Raw genomic sequence first — 17,503 nt, forward strand, 5'->3', positions numbered from 1 at the left:
CCTACTAACAATTTGAGTTAGTATGCGAGTTGAAGTTCCCGGATGCATACTAGATTCGCCAAAATGTTGGATATGCAACATGAGGTTACTACTCATACTCAAAGTACCCAAGATGCAATGTGACGTCACCGATTGTCATTTCCTGTCAAAACGGCAGTTTCAAGCTAGCTACAACGAGGGTAGGTTCACTTCCTGTTTTCAAAATAAAAGCACCAATTGTATCGTAATGGCTTTCCCCATGATAAAAGGCAACGGGTATTTTATTTTGTGAAAATAATCGGAAGTGCGTTGCTCACTGCGGCTAGCTTTAGTAGCGCCGAAATCGTGGGAACAAAACCGTAAATATCCGGTATTTTGTCAGGTTTTCAACACGTTGGGGATCTAAACGACTACTTTCTCGCCTGAAAATGTTTCAAATGTTGCTTAAGTTTACAGAGTTTAGCGCTTAAGCGAAATCAGCTTCAGGCCGGCTGATTTCGGCTCGGGCAGGAGTGAAATGCATTGTGGGTAAACACTCTGCATACTGTCTGATCGAAGAGTATGCAGTATGTAGTATGTAGTATGTAGTATGCGGCTTCGAACACAGCCCTATTGTTTGACGTATTCAGCAGACGACGGACCCCGAGCCGATCTCGAAGCCGAGCCGATCTGGTACCTACATCTGGACTGAGCCGTTAACGTCATAAATGGCCCAGATTAGGGCGAAATGCGTCTCCCGTCTGGGTATACACCGACACGCCTACTTGTATTTCCATTTTCTCAACATAACAATGAGAAAAGGACCGACTTCTATCAGGGGAAAAACAGGATTGTGCATATCTGAATCCTCTGAGGGCTGCTGCTGGAGTTTCATGCTTGGATGTTTTGGTGTTTCAGAGCAAACTTGATTTAATTTAGTGTAATAAACTGAGCGGCTGACACGTTATGCTGCAGCGTTAAACCATCCCCCAGCGACACGCACACACATGCAGCCGTTAATGTGCAGAGTGTCGCAACTTTACTGCGTTTTTATTTGCAGGTTTCCAGTGTCAGTTTATGATCTCACACTAAAGTCCCAATAAAACCAGTCCAAAGTGGCTCAGATGCATTTGTATTCTGAGCTTTTAACGTCATGTTGACTTTTATTCAAGCTACTGTCCAGGAAGTGAAATCTGAGACGGTGGTAAATAGTTCCCTCACCGGCGTACGTGGCAAACATATGGCCGGGCGTATCTGGGCAGCAGGTGGAGGTTTCTCAGGTCAGCATGAAGATGAAATGTCGGACATAAACACACCTGTACAGACACACAGAGCTCTGTTCACAGCTGGAGTCCAGGAAGGAGAGAAAGAAGAGGAAGAGCGCAGGAAGATGGAGGGATTTTAGCTGAGAGGACAGAAAGAGGAGAGGAGGAAATGAGCGATGATAACGAGGAGCTTCCTCCCTCCTTACTCAGCAAAGTGCAGAAGGGTCAGAGGAAACACTGTGTGGACACAAACACTCACACACTCACACATGCAGGAAGACGGCGAAATCCATCCAACAAGTGTTCAAACGCTGTTTAACATTCAACCCTAAAGTTACAGGAGAAATAACTCTGAATGCATAATTCAGCTCCTTAAAAAGCTGAACTAAACACACTGAAATCAGCTCAGAGACAGAAGTTAATCCTGGCAACAAGAAGCCTCCATGTTTGGTAAATGTTAGCTCATGCTGCTGTTCTCCACCTCAGAGTCAAATACTGTGAACAAACAGACCCAACAGGCACCTTTCGCACCTCAACCGTCTCCAAAAAACCTGTTTCTCAAAGGAAAAATGAGCAGGAAGTAAAGTTCTGGCCCGATTTCATCATCCCAGACAAACTTTGATTGATTGATTGATAAGATTTTTATTTTCAAACATGTCTAAAAAATAAAATGTATGTAACTATTTGTACATACAAAAGAAAGAAAAAGAGAAAGAAAAAAATAATTAAAAATAAAAATTCACATAAAGTGCTAATGCATAACAAAACACCGCACATTGTTCGAAAAAGGAATGGGAAGAAGTACAATACTTTTTTTAGGTTCCACCCCTTTTTAACTACTCTTCAGTTTGTAAATATCCTAACTACAATACACCCATATAAATATATGCCCTATATACACTTCCTAAATATCTAAATAAATATATAAATCACAAAAATAAATATATACTACACACATATCCTTGTAAATATAAATGTAAATTAAATGTAAATATATATATATAAAACTATCCCCATAAATAAATGTATACCATATGTACCAAATACTAATTAAATTAAAATATAACAATTAACCCTATTCTATTCATATTTTTATCCCTCTTCATCCTTCCTCTTCCATGTACTTGATTAAAAAAATTACACAGATAACATCACTATTTTCAAAACTAAAGGACCTGTATGTTCAAAAATAACCGTACAGAGTTAAGGGCCGTGTATACTCTCGCAGCAGTGTGTCGCAGTGAGCTTTTCGCAGGTATGACGCAGTTACTTTTGATTTATGCCCAATTTTGAAGCGCGGTCTGCGCCATGTTAATTCCACGCCACAACGCAAGACGGACAATCACGAACAAGCTAGGATTGTGGGTGTGGCGGGTGGCGTGTTTCTCTTCCGGTTACGGAGGTCATTCAACAACAATGGCGACCGGACGAATGCGAACTTTGATTGAGATGCAGCTGATCGATCTAGAAATAGAAGAAATATTGCTACTACTGGAGCTGGCAGAGAGGCGAAGGAAGCGTCACGGTTAGCACGGTTAGCACGGTTAGCGTCACCATTAGCCGGTTAGCAAACCGGAAATACGCACAATGTAGAGCGGATGTAGAGTTGACCAATAAGAGGCCTCCTTTCTCTCCTCCCTGCGACGATATCTGCGGCACTGTCTGCGGTGAGTTACAATTTTGGGGAGATGCATTGGGGGGGGGGGGGGGTGTCTGCGTTAACTGCGACACACACGCAGACGACCTGGTTTCCGACCATAAACCGCCCTTTAGAAACATGAGAAATCTGAGTCTACATTCATGAAGAAGAAGAATTCGCCCCATCGGTTCAGGTCTGCTGTTGGGTAGGAACACCAAGCCCTCTAAATGAGTCCTCACAGCTCTAATATGAAGCCTTATGGTCACAGCTGATCGAATCAAATCTGAGAGCAGGGGCCTGATGAGTGAGGTCACGTGACTCGAGATCGTTAGCGCGGTCCGTGGCTGGCGCAGTGGTCAACGCCATCGAGTCAACCGCTCAGGTCTTAAAGGACCAGTTCATCAAAAATCACAAAGAGCACAACTGTGTTTTGGGATTCATTATCAGGGTGAAAGCAGATCTGTTGCTAGGGAACCAAACATGCCTCACACAACAGTGATGTCACACAGTGGGAAGATCTTTTCCATCAAAGTTTTATGGCACAAGTTTAACTACCTGAGGCTAAAAAAAAAGGCCATCATCCCCCAAAAACTTCTTCTTCATGTTTGTTTTCAGCCAAAATTAAATGAAGATCAGCTAAAAGTCTTAGTTTTTCCCACGTTGAATATAATTTATATAGATTCCTGCACTCTTCTGTGAGTTAGACCGAACCGGACGGCATCTTTGTCGTGCTTCCAGATCAGATTGTTGTGATTTGACGCCGTTTGGATAAAACTGAACTGACATTCAGAGTTTTAAACGGTTCTGCAGGCGTAGCTCAGAGAGAAGTGACGTGAATGATGCCGACACTTAAAAAAAGGAGAAAAGTAAAGTGGGACCCTGCTGTGGCTGAGAGCCCCTCATTATAAAAATAATAAAACTCCATCCTGTGACCATGACGGTCCGGTTAAATCAGCGTCTCTGCAGCAGTGGAACATGGTGGTGGAGCTACAGCTGCTGGATCAGAGCAAATGAGCCGACGACCACGAGTGGATCAGAAGGACGGGAGAGAAAAACTGAGACACTAAAGGGGGAAACCGGAGGAGTCGCAGGTTATTAAACACTGCACTCGACCCTGGTCCACCTTAAAGTGTGTTTAAAGGGATAGTTCGCCTCTTTTGACACGAAGCTGTATGACATCCCATATTAGCAACATCATTTATGAACATTTTCTTACCCCCTGCTGCGTCCTGTGAGCCGAGTTATAGTGTTATGGTGTTTACTGCTTGGAAGCAGGGGACTGCTCCGTCTGCACAGCACGCAGTGATACGAAGGGAGAGAAAATAGCGCCAAGCGATTGTGAGGTCTGACTTTTTCCTGGAGAACGATTTTGTGATGCAAATGTATTACTCTTTTGAACGCATATTGTTTTGAGAAGCAAAACGCTTTATTTTTTAAACCCAAGCCAACTAGCCGGACTACCTTCATCAACACCAAAACGAGGCTGGAACTCTGCTCACAGGACGCAGCAGGGGGTAAGAAAATGTTCATAAATGATATTGCTAATATGGGATGTCATACAGCTTCATGTCAAAAGAGGCGAACTATCCCTTTAACATCCTTCTTCTGTTTATTGGCCCCAGAAAACACACACACACACACACACACACACACACACACACACACACACACACACACACACACACACAGAGGAGAGCTGTTGTGACACTTAAGGAAGACAGTCATCTCCAGGAATTAAATCCTAAACGCTGACAGGACAAAAACAGAAAAGCAGGCCTGTGTGTGTGTGTGTGTGTGTGTGTGTGTGTGTGTGTGTATAGAGTTTCTGAGGTGAAGTTACCACACAGCAGCAGCAGAAACTTGTAAACAGATTGAAGCTGAATATTAAAGGATATCTTCACAGAGGTCTCACTTAACAGCTTTAAATACCAAAAAAAAAAGTGCATTCATATGTGCACTTTTTCCTCTGAAAATAAAGAAAAGAATTTTAAAAAAATCCCTGAATCGTGGTGCAATGCGAACCGAAAAGCTCCTTCTTTTATTCTTTTGTTCATTTCCAACATCAGAAACATCAGAAACATCAAAGTCTGGAAGTTAAAGACGTTCCTGAATGTAAAATCAGCTGCATGAAACACTCTGAGGTCTCGTCCTTAAGGCGGAATTTAAGGTTCCCCTTGTTGACCCGACCTCCAACTGTAACCCGATTAAAGAGGAAACCTGATGCGTTTTGTGGAGCTGGCCTGAGGGGACAGTCCAGGAGCCTTAGATTTTAAATATGATGGAAGAATAATTAAAAAATATATATAAGATGCACTCCTGGTGCATTAAATGAACCCAAAGGACAGACAACCTCTGGCCACAGCAGAGCCAGAGTGAGACGATAAAGAGCGGCACAGCAGCCATTCAAAGATACAAAATGAGTAGAAGGAGACTCCCAAAACAAGCACAAACAAATTAAACAACCACAAAGAGATGGAAAAACAGCAAAACAAAGGTAAAAAAGTAATAAAAAAGACAGACAACATGACAACTAATGAGAAGAAACAGCAACACGGAATCATTGGTCAGCTACAAAAAGAGGCCAAACAGCCACAAACGTAGAAGTAGTAGCACCAAAGGTACCAAAAATACAGCAAAAGAGCTTTAAAATGACTCACTGAGGAAGGAAAACTGCAACAGAGAACAGAAAAAGGTGCACAAAGATGTGCTAAGGAGCTACAAAGAGGTGCAACATCACAGTCTAGCACATCTGGAACTGAGCAGAACTCAGCTGGATTAAAAAGTGAGGGGATTCGTTCCGTATGAAACCTGTTGGCCCGTACGTTATGACCCTAAAGAAGCTCTGCAGGTACAATAAAACAGTGTAAAACTGCAGGCTGTGTGTGTGTGTGTGTGTGAGATCAAGATAGGTTTTACATTTTCCATGCAGACCAGTCGGTTCTGTTCAGCTGACACTGGATCTGACACACATCAGAACATCTGGGACTGTTTTTAAAGGGACAGCGTCAGAGCTACACACATAAACATGAACAGCAGGTATGCATGAAGTCTGTACGAATGATCATTTTCTCACTGCAGAAGAACTGAATTACTTTTTTATATCGTTCATATTTGGAGCAGAAAACGCCCCTTTTAAGCGTGCATGCACAGATCCTGGAGAAGGAACCCAGATTAACAAAGAAAGATCAGAACCACCCGCACGGTGAGAGTCATTTCTGATTTTTTTTTCACGAACATGCTAACACAAAGACAAGCCTGACTGCCGTGAATAAGGGAGAAACGTGTTAAAGTAGCAAACACTGTTTGAAATAAGCTATAAAACTACTCAGATCGTAAGGTGCTGACCTCGCTTGATGAATCTATAACTGTTTTATGTGACTTTGGGGCAGAAATTTTAAGATGTATGTGCTTTAACAGACTCAAAACAGGCTCTTTAGGACCATTAATGATGTTGACTTGTGACAAATACCTTGGGATTTTGTCATTTTGTCAATTATTCACTCGTTTTTTGTTCCGATAACTGTGTTGGATGAGACTTTTCTTACCTCAAGGAGAGCTTTAATGTTTAAAAACGATTAAATTGTTGCATATCTAATTATGATCTCCGTGCCTCACTGATGTTTCAGGCAAAATGCAGCCACAGGTCACTGCTGCTTTTGTTGTTACACCTTTTTCAAATGTGTACCTTCTCATAAATGTTAAAACTTAAGCTTAAATCTTTAACCTGAATCTTCATTTAATCCCAACACAAAGACAAAACAAAGAAACTTTAATCTGTTAAACGTGTCGGGTGTCCGTTTTAATGGTGCTGAAAGCACCACCCACACCTGTGTGACTGTCACATGACTGCGCGCAAATACACCTATTCTGCGATTTTTTTTTTAAAGCGAAAATAGACCCTCTCCGGTTCCTGTACCTGTAAAAAAAAAGCAGTCATGTAACGGTTTAAACGGTTTTCCGTTGAATGGAGAATGCAAAGATGGAGAAAACAGAAGCTTCCAAACACACCAAACCTCATTCAAAATATCGTCATTTAAGATTTCCTCTACGTCTGCCGCACCTCCCAAGTTTTCCTCCGTTGTCAGTCAGAGGTATCACGCCCTGCCTGCCTGCCTTACCCCCTTTCGGCCTCCCTTCATCACCTCCTCCGCCTCCTCACCTCCTCTGTAGCGGCCGGCTCCGGGAACAGGTCCTCCGCGTCCTCCACCTCATGGAAGTCGGTGTGCTCCGGTGGTGGATCCCTGGCTATGTCCGCCATGTTTCGCTTCGTTTCTTGCGGGCGGATTTGTGGTGATGGCTAACAGCTAGCTAACAGAAACATATACACACCGACAAAAAAGCGAGAAAACAGTCAACTGACAGGGCGAGAGGAGGAGCGGGTAGTCAGGAGGTTCTCCCAGCGATGTCATGTGACCAACGGGCGCCCTGCTGGGAGCCGGAGGAAAGGAAAACGGGAGGTCTCACTCCGTCTTTCTTTCACATTCTCGCAGAAGCTAATATGATATGATAAATTCTTCAGGCACTAAATTGAAAAAAATAATAACTATGATTAAAAAGATTAAAAAAAAGACGATAATGTATTAACACAAAAAATACATTTCAGAAAAATAATCAAAGGGGGAAAAAAATCAAACTTGTTTAAGAATTTGGACGCAATGGGGAACAAATTGATAATCAATCAAATATTTGATTTTAGACATTTTTAGGTAATTATCAGTATTAACTATTAGAACCATGGGAGTGTGCAAAAAAACTTGTATGGTAGCTCTTAAAAGTCCAAAAAGTCAATAAAGTTTATATTTTCACGCAATGTGAACGTAAGAGACTTACAGACGATCTTTGTACCAGGGCTAGCTAAACGATGAGGTGTTTCAGTCGGATCGTTTTCAGAAACGCACCGGTGTTTCCTGTAATAGAACAGACCATCGGTCACTGTAAGCTGTGGTTTAACAGTAGATATAATGATATAACATATTTATTTCAAAGGTTTCAGAAGCCAGGGGAGTTCGTCCTGTTTTCGTTTGTTGGCTGGTGTTTAGCTAACGTGAGAGATAACTTGAGAGAAGAAGAGTTAAGAAAGTTTCGGTTTTCTAGTTCTGTTAGCCTGGATGCTAGCGAGGACATGGCTAATATGGCTTCAGAGGTAGAAGAAGTATTTCAATATTTAACAGAGGAGATAGAGGAAGAGCTGGAGCTGGCTCTTGACCTGGAGCTGGACCTGGAGTTATCCACGATGACGGTTGAAGGTAAGGTGTAGCCGTTTGTAGCCGTTTGTTGCCGTTTGTAGCCGTTAGTTTGTTGTGAGTTCCCCAGAAACGAAACCGTGTTCAAACAACCTACAAACTGCCCTTTGCTTTGTAGTTCAGATCTGGCAAGTCTCTTGTCTTACCTGGAGTTAGACCTGGTCTGAATAGATCAAGATGTGGGGGGGGAAAAAGGGAAAAAATCAGTATTTTTTATTTTGCACTTCCTAATTTGTATAATATTAAGTTATATAAAGTAATATTTGTCAAACATTAAGTTCCGGTTTGACAGATAAATTAGTTGTGATGTGCCAGTATTTCTCTGCCTCTATGATAAGAATAGCTCTGAAATCATCCTTTTTTTTGGCTTTTGCAGACAGATTTGCAGGTGTTTTAAAGTAACACTAGAATGACTATCATTAAAAAAATAAATAAAGTGTGTAACAGTGTTATCTCAGATCCTGAGTGCCTTAGAGGAGTTTCAGGCCCAGAAATGTCCAGAACAAAAATAATAAATTGTATTTTTAAGTCACAAACGCATAGTTTTAAGGTTCACAAACATCTCTGCTGTGGCCTTAGTTTCTCATTATTCCTCCTGTTTTAGGATCACAGTGAGGGAACATATTTTTTAATTCTGGGTTTTCAGATTTTAAGGTGTTTCATGTCTTTACGGTTAATAATAATAATAAAAAAAATACTGATTATGATAAATTATATGATATGATATGATGTGTCTTATGATAAATGACAAAAACATTTCTTTTCTCATGTGTCTATGCATGAAATCTGCACGGTAACTTTTAATTTATCTGGACTGTTGCTTGTTTTTAAATTCATTTAAATTATCTTATTTGTTTCTCTTTATATTCTTTGATGTATTTTTAATGCTTCTTCCACTCCCTGCTGCAATGCTTTTATTTTATTTGAAGCACTTTGAATTGATTTGTACATGTAATGTGCTATACAAATAAATTTGATTTGATTTTGATGGTTAATAATAATGAAAACAGATGCTGGGAACCTCCTCAGATCAGGTTATTTAAGTTGAGCGCCTCGTGACCAGTCAGTTCTCTTCAGGATAAAAAAAAAAGGGGACATGAACAGTAGTGATTGCATGAGCTTTGTTGATTCAGACCTATTTTCTCTGTTTGTCTCAGAGCTGAAACAGAAGGTCCAGGCTACGCAGACGGACAGCACGACGGCAGAGTCTGCCGCCAACACGCGGCTGGACTGGGAGAGCCAGGTGGAGGCCGTGTTTGAGCTCAGCTCCAGTCTGAAGGAGCAGCACGACGGGCTGAAGAAGAAGCAGGAGGAGGAAGAGTCGTCGCAGGAGAAACACAAACAGCAGCTGCAGAAGAAGACGGAGGAGGCCAAACGCCAGCACCAGGTGACACTGACACACCTGCTGGTTAGAGGCGCCCTGTGGGGGTTTTATCTATAACAGACCGACCGTGTTTTCAGGCTCTTCTAGAGAAACTGGATTCGCTGCGAGTGAAACTGCAGCTGAACAACTACAAGGCCACGAGGAAGAACTTCTTAAGCAAGAAACAGGAGATGACGTCAGAGAAGAAAAGAGCCGAGGAGGAGAGGAACAGGTGAGGCACGAGGACGATGTTTCAACCACAGACGAGGTTTATCATTATAAAGAGCATGTTTGCATTTAGTTTGGTGATCAGCTGTCTTTTGGTGAATGGCTCAAAACAAACTGCGGCCATTTTGTTTTTCCCTCAAGTGAAAATCTTCACGTTTGACCACAAACATGACCTTGGACCTGTATGAGTGATGCTGAGTTTTTAGTGCTTGCTTTGGACAAAAGAACCAAAAAGAAGCATTTACTCAGTGTGGTTTTCTTTTTTCTTTGGGTTTGCCAGGGATCGGTTTAACTGGAACGGGACGTGGTTAAAATCCATCCTAATTAGGGATGGGGATCGAAAACCAGTTCTTGTTGAGAACCGGTTCCCAGTGTTTCAATTCCTTGGATTCGTTTGGCGATTTAGCAAACGATTCCCTTATCGATTCCAGTGGGCGCGAATGACGTCCGGAGCAGCCAGCAGTAAACATGGCGCAGTACAAACGCTCGAAAAGTTTGGTTACACTTCCCTAAAAAAGACGACAACAGGGCAACTTGCAAAGTGAATATGTCACCAAAGGGAGGAAATACTACCAACGTGCAATAAGTATGAATGAATGTCGCGTTTTCGATCTGCTCCGGACTAACGTTGGTGAATCTCAACCCAGCAGCAGCAGCAACGTTAGCATGTCCTCGGCTAACACTGCAGGTAACTAACTAATAAACACTGCCTATCATGTTAGCACCATTTGCCTCATTGTAAAACCTGCTGTTAGTAACGGTTAAGGTTAAATGAATGCCTTCTCAGGCATTACATTAAGATGAAATCATGAGAGACAGAGCCTGACTGGCTCAGAGCCAGAGGCTGGTGGTACTACCCCCAGTTCACCTCTACCTCCAGCTTCTCCTTTCACCAGAGCAGGGAAGAGTTAAATTACCCAGGCCAGGATAGACCAATGTGGACCTCACCGTTGTTGGGTTTGTGAGGTCACGACTGGTGTTACTTCTAAACTAAACAAAGTTGATGCTAATCGACCGGTTTGTTCCCAAATGAGAATCGATAAAGAACCGAATCGTTAAACCGAATCGAAAATTTGGAATTGGAATCGTAAAAATCTTATCAATTCCCATCCGTAATCCTAATACCCAAAGTTATTACCTCTAACAAAAATAATGATCAGAAAATGTCCTCAGGTTTGAAATGTTATTGTTTTTAAATTAGAGGTCTTATATTATGCCATTTTTAATAATTTAACTTATTGTATGAGACAGACATAATACTCTGTTTTCACCTTTTTGTTAGTACGTACAGTCTTTAGCTAACTCTGCTGGAACATTAGCCTCAAATATAGTTTATCCTCTGAGGCTGCTGCTGGATGGAAGATGCATGCTCCTCAGTGCAGCTGACAGCAGAACATTTCCACCAGAAGCTGGCTTCATCCGTCCAGCAGGGTGGATGTGAGTGGGCGGGGCTTAGCAGAGGGGGCGGGGCCAATTTAAGGAGCGACGTACTTTTGAAAGTCAGAACGGCTCGTTAAATGAGGAACTTTCAAACAAATGAGGACAAAATAAATACCAGGGTTGTGTTTTTGGGGAGTTTCACACTCCGATAATTTGCTCCCAGCAACAGGAAGAAGGGATTTTTACTGAATGTCACCTTTAAAGACTTCTTAAGGATCAGCTGGAAGCCAATCGGACTATTCAGATCTGAACCTGAAAAGATCTAAAAGAAAAAGCAACAAGTAAATTCACAAAGATGTTAAAAAGCTTTAGAAACCTGCATGGCAACAAGTTACAGGAGGCAGAAAAATGCTCCGTAAGAGCTAAGAATATCCCCAGAAACCTGAAGTCCCCTCCTGCGTTCAGGCTGGCCAAGGAGCTGGAGGAGACCAACAGGAAGCTGACTGCGCTCACAGACGAGCATACGGAGGAGCAGCAGAAGTGGACAGAGGAGCTGGAGGAGCTGAGGCAGGAGATGGAGCGAGTGAGGAAGGAGGCGCAGGAGGCCCAGCTGCAGGCCTTAAAAGATGAGGTCAAAGCTGTGGAGAAGCAGAGAGACGTCGCCATGTCTCACATCGAGGCCTGGCTGAGAGAGGTAACCGAACGTAGCTCCATAATGGTTTGATTCTTACATCCAGCATCGATACGGTGCATACAGAATCACCAGCCCTTTAAAGGGATAGTTCGCCTCTTTTGATATGAAGCTGTATGACATCCATTTTAGCAATATTATTTATGAACATTTTCTTACCCCCTGCTGCGTCCTGTGAGCCGAGTTCCTGCCTCGTTTTGGTGTTGATGAAGGTAGTCCGGCTAGTTGGCTGGGGCCACAAAAATAAAGTGTTTTGCTTCTCAAAACAATATGTGTTCAAAAGAGTAATACATTTGCTTCACAAAATCGTTCTCCAGGAAAAAGTCAGACCTCATAATCGCTTGGCGCTATTTTCTCTCCCTTCGTATCACTGCCTGCTGTGTAGACCGTGCAGACCGAAGTGCAGACCGAAGTGCAGACCGAAGTGCAGACCGAAGTGCAGACCGAAGTGCAGACCGAAGTGCAGACCGAAGTGCAGACCGAAGTGCAGACCGAAGTGCAGACCGAAGTGCAGACCGAGCAGTCTCCTGCTTCCGAGCAGCAAACACCGTAACAGGTGCGGCTGTCGGCAGGCGGCAGCACGCAGTGATACGAAGGGAGAGAAAATAGTGCGAAGCGATTGTGAGGTCTGACGTTTTTCCTGGAGAACGATTTTGTGATGCAAATGTATTACTCTTTTGAACGCATATTGTTTTGAGAAGCAAAACGCTTTATTTTTGTGACCCCAGCCAACTAGCCGGACTACCTTCGTCAACACCAAAACGAGGCTGGAACTCGGCTCACAGGACGCAGCAGGGGGTAAGAAGATGTTCATAAATGATATTACTAATATGGGATGTCATACAGCTTCATGTCAAAAGAGGCGAACTATCCCTTTAATCTGAGTGCGATAAGAAGCTCGTGTCTTCTCCTGTCCCAGGTGTCGCAGTACCTGAGCGCTTTCAGGCTGGAGTTCCCGCAGCAGTTCCCCCAGGAGCGGCTGAAGTGGGAGAAGAAGGAAGGTTTGGTTATGAAGAACAAGAATGAGCTCCAGAACCGCTTCCAGGAGGTTCTGCAGCAGCTCCAGCAGGGCCGGGAGCTGCAGTCCCTCCCCAGGATCAACGTGCCGTCTCTGCCGCAGGTTCCCACGGTGAGACATGTGCGACGCCTCCCCGGACGCACTCAGCATGTAGCTGCTCTGACTTCTGTGCTAACTTTTTCTGCGGTAACTTCTTCTGCGGTAACTTCTTCTGCGGTAACTTCTTCTGCGGTAACTTCTTCTGCGATAACTTCTTCTGCGGTAACTTCTTCTGCGATAACTTCTTCTGCGCTAACTTCTTCTGCGGTAACTTCTTCTGCGGTAACTTCTTCTGCGGTAACTTCTTCTGCGGTAACTTCTTCTGCGGTAACTTCTTCTGCGGTAACTTCTTCTGCGGTAACTTCTTCTGCGATAACGATAACTTCTTCTGCGTTAACTTCTGCGGTAACTTCTTCTGCGGTAACTTCTTCTGCGGTAACTTCTTCTGCGGTAACTTCTTCTGCGGTAACTTCTTCTGCGGTAACTTCTTCTGCAGTAACTTCTTCTGCGGTAACTTCTTCTGCGGTAACTTCTTCTGCGATAACGATAACTTCTTCTGCGTTAACTTCTGCGTTAACTTCTTCTGCGGTAACTTTTTCTGCGCTAACTTCTTCTGCGCTAACTTCTTCTGCGCTAACTTCTTCTGCGCTAACTTCTTCTGCGATAACGATAACTTCTTCTGCGTTAACTTCTGCGGTAACTTCTTCTGCGGTAACTTCTGCGGTAACTTCTTCTGCGGTAACTTCTTCTGCGGTAACTTCTTCTGCGCTAACTTCTTCTGCGGTAACTTCTTCTGCGCTAACTTCTTCTGCGGTAACTTCTTCTGCGGTAACTTCCTCTGCGATAACTTCTTCTGCGGTAACTTCTTCTGCGGGAACTTCTTCTGCGGTAACTTCTTCTGCGGTAACTTCTTCTGCGGTAACTTCTTCTGCGATAACGATAACTTCTTCTGCGTTAACTTCTTCTGCGGTAACTTCTTCTGCGGTAACTTCTTCTGCGCTAACTTCTTCTGCGCTAACTTCTTCTGCGATAACGATAACTTCTTCTGCGTTAACTTCTGCGGTAACTTCTTCTGCGGTAACTTCTTCTGCGGTAACTCCTTCTGCGGTAACTTCTTCTGCGATAACTTCTTCTGCGTTAACTTCTTCTGCGTCTTGTCTCCCGCAGGCCGACCTGAGATTCAAGCAGGTGATGCAGTCTGTGGCTCAGCCACCGTTCACGCCTCCTCTGCAACCCATGAACCACCCCCCACCTCCACAGAGACACCCGCCGTATTACCATCCACGCCAACGTTTCCCTCCCCCTAACTTCAACATGTTAGCCCAGCGGGGCTTCCCGCGCCCTCCGCCTCCGGCGCACGGCATTCCGCCCTACGCGGAGCACGTCCAGCAGAAAAAGCATCAGTTCCCGCCTCACGTCCAGCCTCAGTTCCAGCCTCCTGTGAGGAAGACTCCGCCTCCCAGCCTGTCCCCGTCCCCTCCGGTTCAGCCCGTCTACCCGGTGGTTCCCTCCCCACCTCCGCCCGCTGCCCCGGCTCCTGCTGCCCCATCTGGTGGTAAACTGGACAAGGTGCTGGAGAAGCTCGGGGCCAGGTTCCCAAAATGCAGCAAGGCTCAGCTGACGTCGCTGCTCCAGCAGGTGAAGAGCTCTCGTGGCACCTTGGCGGGGATGTCCATGGAGGAGGTCATCGAGCAGGTCAGCTTAAAGATGGCCCAGAGCGAACGCTCGGCCCTGGGGCCCATCAGCCGGCCTTCCCCTCCGGGGCCCATCCAGAGGCCGACCCCGCCGCAACAGAGAGCCGCCGCAGCGGGCGGAGGTCGGCCCGCCGGGGCCCAAAAGCGCTGCCTCATGTGCCAGAACCCCGTCGACCCGGAGAACCGCCACCCACTCAGCTGCTCCCACACCATCCACAGAGACTGCATCCAGATGTGGCTTCAGTCCAGCAAGAACAACTCCTGCCCCTTCTGCCCGGCCAAGTGACGGAGAAAAGGCGAAACATCCGGCCACTTATCAGCCGGTGATTGTTCGTCCTCGTGTTTCATGTCTGGATGATTTCAGCTCTAATACTTTACCTGCTGCGGCCTTTCTCTGCTCATCAGTTTGTCATTAAAGTAAAAAATCAGCAAATTCTTTTTTCAATAAATCAGATAAGAAATTAAAAAATGGTGACAAGCGAATTCTTTTCCCAACTTTTTTCTAACTATCTACAGAAGGTGTTAACCTGAAGGCTTTTTATCTCCATTACCCACAGTGTGAAAGTGTTATTTAGCAGAGACAGATGTTTAAAATGATCCATGTTGTTTTAATAGTCCTTCAATGCCAAAATGTCCCAAACCAAGCAAAATATTATGAGACCACAAGCAGAGACGGTGGAAAACACAACCAGAAACACAGTCTTTAATCAGCATTTGCATCAAATGCACCAATTATTTGTTTTCCTCTAAATCTCAAACCCAGTTTGATGCCGTTGTTAAAAACATTTCACGTATTTTCCTCCTTTTTAAGACCTAAATGTACGAAACAAACAACGAACACGCGGAGAGAGCTTTAGTGGTGTTTGTTCCATGAAAAGTTTTCCAAAGCACAAACAAAAACCGAATCTGCAGTATGTCGATTCTTTTTAATCCTGATTTAGCGGACGCGAATACGAAGGAAAGAGGTTTTTGAGTCCTCACAGACCAGCTTGGATTGAAAAACTAAACAAATCCAAAATCTGATGCCACGACACACTAAAAAACGAGAAGAAAATTTTGAAGTTCAAAGAATAATCCAATAACAGCTTTCTGGGAGGTTTTGTAGTCACAGAATTATTTTACAAAATAAAAGCCTGTAAGCGGCAGACTTTTACAAAATAAAAGCCTGTGAGCAACAGACTTTTACAATAATAAAATAAATAATAAAACCTGCCTTAATGCGCTATAAAATATTTATCGGCGTTGAATAATTAGCGAGTTAACGCGATAATAACGAGTTAACTCGCCCAGCCCTATTCTTAATGCTAAACAAGACTAACCAAGCCCTGACAACACCTGTGAACCAAACACTCGAAACAGAACAATTACATAAATCTAGGAAAAAAACAGGAATGTGAACTAAACCTCGTAAAAAAAAAAGGACAGAATCCAGTTATTGCTGTTGGAAATAAGGAGCTAGTTTTCCCTGGCTGCCCTCTTCACTCAGCCTGTGATATCAGCCTATAAACACTTCAAGAAACAACCTATTGCCTTTTAAAGATCTCCCCTCCAAGACAAACTCTCTCACCATCTCTCCCTATGGACATCCCAGTCAGCCTTAATGGGAGCGCTGGGCGGTCGATGGAGGAGGCTAAAGGAGCCGTGCTGTCCCAGTAAATACCAGCAGGGATGAAAATGTGTCTATCTGTGGGCCTGTGTATGTTTGTGTATTTGTGGGCTGCTTCCTGTTTACGGGCTGAATGCCCCTCTTCCCTCTAACAAACTCCCTCTCTCGTTCATCTTTAAAGGTTACAGTCTATCCTGACTGACCAATTTTACAGGCAGCAGCGCCGATAAAAGCCACCGTAACGAATGAGGAGCACCGGAGAGGATGAAGACAAAGTGTGTCTGAGGATGGAGAGAACCAGGGAGGAGGTTTTCTCTACATTATGTTCTTATTCATGTATTTATCTAGGGCTGGGCGAGTTAACGCGATATTATCGCGTTAACTCGTTAATTGTTTAACGCCGATAAATATTGATAAATTTTATCGTGCATTAACGCAGGTTTTATTATTTATTTTATTATTGTAAAAGTCTGTTGCTCACAGGCTTTTATTTTGTAAAAGTCTGCTGCTGTCTGCTGCGGAACCGGAAAAGAAAGTAATCGGCGGATCCACCAAACATGGAGAAGGGTACGGAACTTTTACTCGGCCATTTTCATTTTAAAGTTCTTCCAGACGGCGGAGTCGACAGAACCAAAGTCATCTGTAAACTCTGCCAAGTTGAATTGTCTTCTCAGCGTAGTAGTTCCAGTCTAAAATATCACTTAAAGGCAAAACACACAACTGATAGCAGCAAGTCATTCAAGGAAACAGACAGTGGAGCGAGGCTTCTACATAAAAACTACAGACAGATGCTGATGTTAAAAGTGTGTTTGCACAAAAATGTTATGGCACTTTCATTCATATGGCAGCACATTTAAAATAAAACTAAATGCTAAAAGCTATACGCTACTTTTGGATTCATTTTTGGATTTTGAATACAAATGCGATTAATCGCGATTAATCAGGGAAATCATGTGATTAATTAGATTAAAGATTTTAATCGTTGCCCAGTCCTACATTTAACAGATGTTTTTATCTAAAGTGACTTATGAGTGAGGAACAACATTCAAGTTTCAGCACAATAAGAAACCCTGGCATACGCATTGGGTGTTAAATCTATTTTTTTTTCTCCTTAAACAACAGAGTAAAAACAGAAGTGGTACCGGAGTGTGTGGGAGAAGGTTTTCTCTGGAGAGATTAGCCTTCAATAGATTAAGGGAGGCCCCTGTTGTGATTGCTAACAGTTTGGACTAAGAATGCTTTATGCATAGGGATGATGCTCCTGATAAAAACAAAGGGTTGAAGTTGTCATTTTCTAATCTAGACCCAAGGAGGAGTTGTATATGACAAAGAAAAGGGGTCACAGTATTGAGCTTTGAGGCATCCCGGTAAAGAGGCCC

At 43.6% G+C, this 17,503-nt stretch overlaps 2 protein-coding genes across 2 annotated transcripts in view; one reads left to right on the forward strand and one right to left on the reverse strand.

Annotated features, from left to right (window-relative positions):
- The window catches only part of snx2 (sorting nexin 2), a 45,874-nt gene extending 38,621 nt beyond the window's left edge, over window positions 1-7,253 (reverse strand). Inside the window, exon 1 of the mRNA XM_075467202.1 lies at window positions 7,022-7,253. Within this exon, the coding sequence (XP_075323317.1) occupies window positions 7,022-7,120 (99 nt within the window). The 5' untranslated portion in view covers window positions 7,121-7,253. The remainder of the gene's footprint in view (window positions 1-7,021) is intronic.
- Window positions 7,254-7,640: 387 nt separating this feature from the next.
- On the forward strand, window positions 7,641-14,979 carry rnf214 (ring finger protein 214). The gene is made up of 6 exons (XM_075467201.1): window positions 7,641-8,108; window positions 9,263-9,492; window positions 9,567-9,700; window positions 11,542-11,770; window positions 12,687-12,896; window positions 13,992-14,979. The coding sequence occupies exons 1-6, from the start codon at window positions 7,724-7,726 to the stop codon at window positions 14,802-14,804; spliced, it is 2,001 nt and encodes a 666-aa protein (XP_075323316.1). The 5' UTR covers window positions 7,641-7,723; the 3' UTR covers window positions 14,805-14,979.
- The last annotated feature ends 2,524 nt before the right edge of the window (window positions 14,980-17,503 follow it).

The sequence above is a fragment of the Odontesthes bonariensis genome, chromosome 6 (genome assembly GCF_027942865.1).
Source record: "Odontesthes bonariensis isolate fOdoBon6 chromosome 6, fOdoBon6.hap1, whole genome shotgun sequence".
In the NCBI taxonomy this organism is placed as follows: domain Eukaryota; kingdom Metazoa; phylum Chordata; class Actinopteri; order Atheriniformes; family Atherinopsidae; genus Odontesthes; species Odontesthes bonariensis.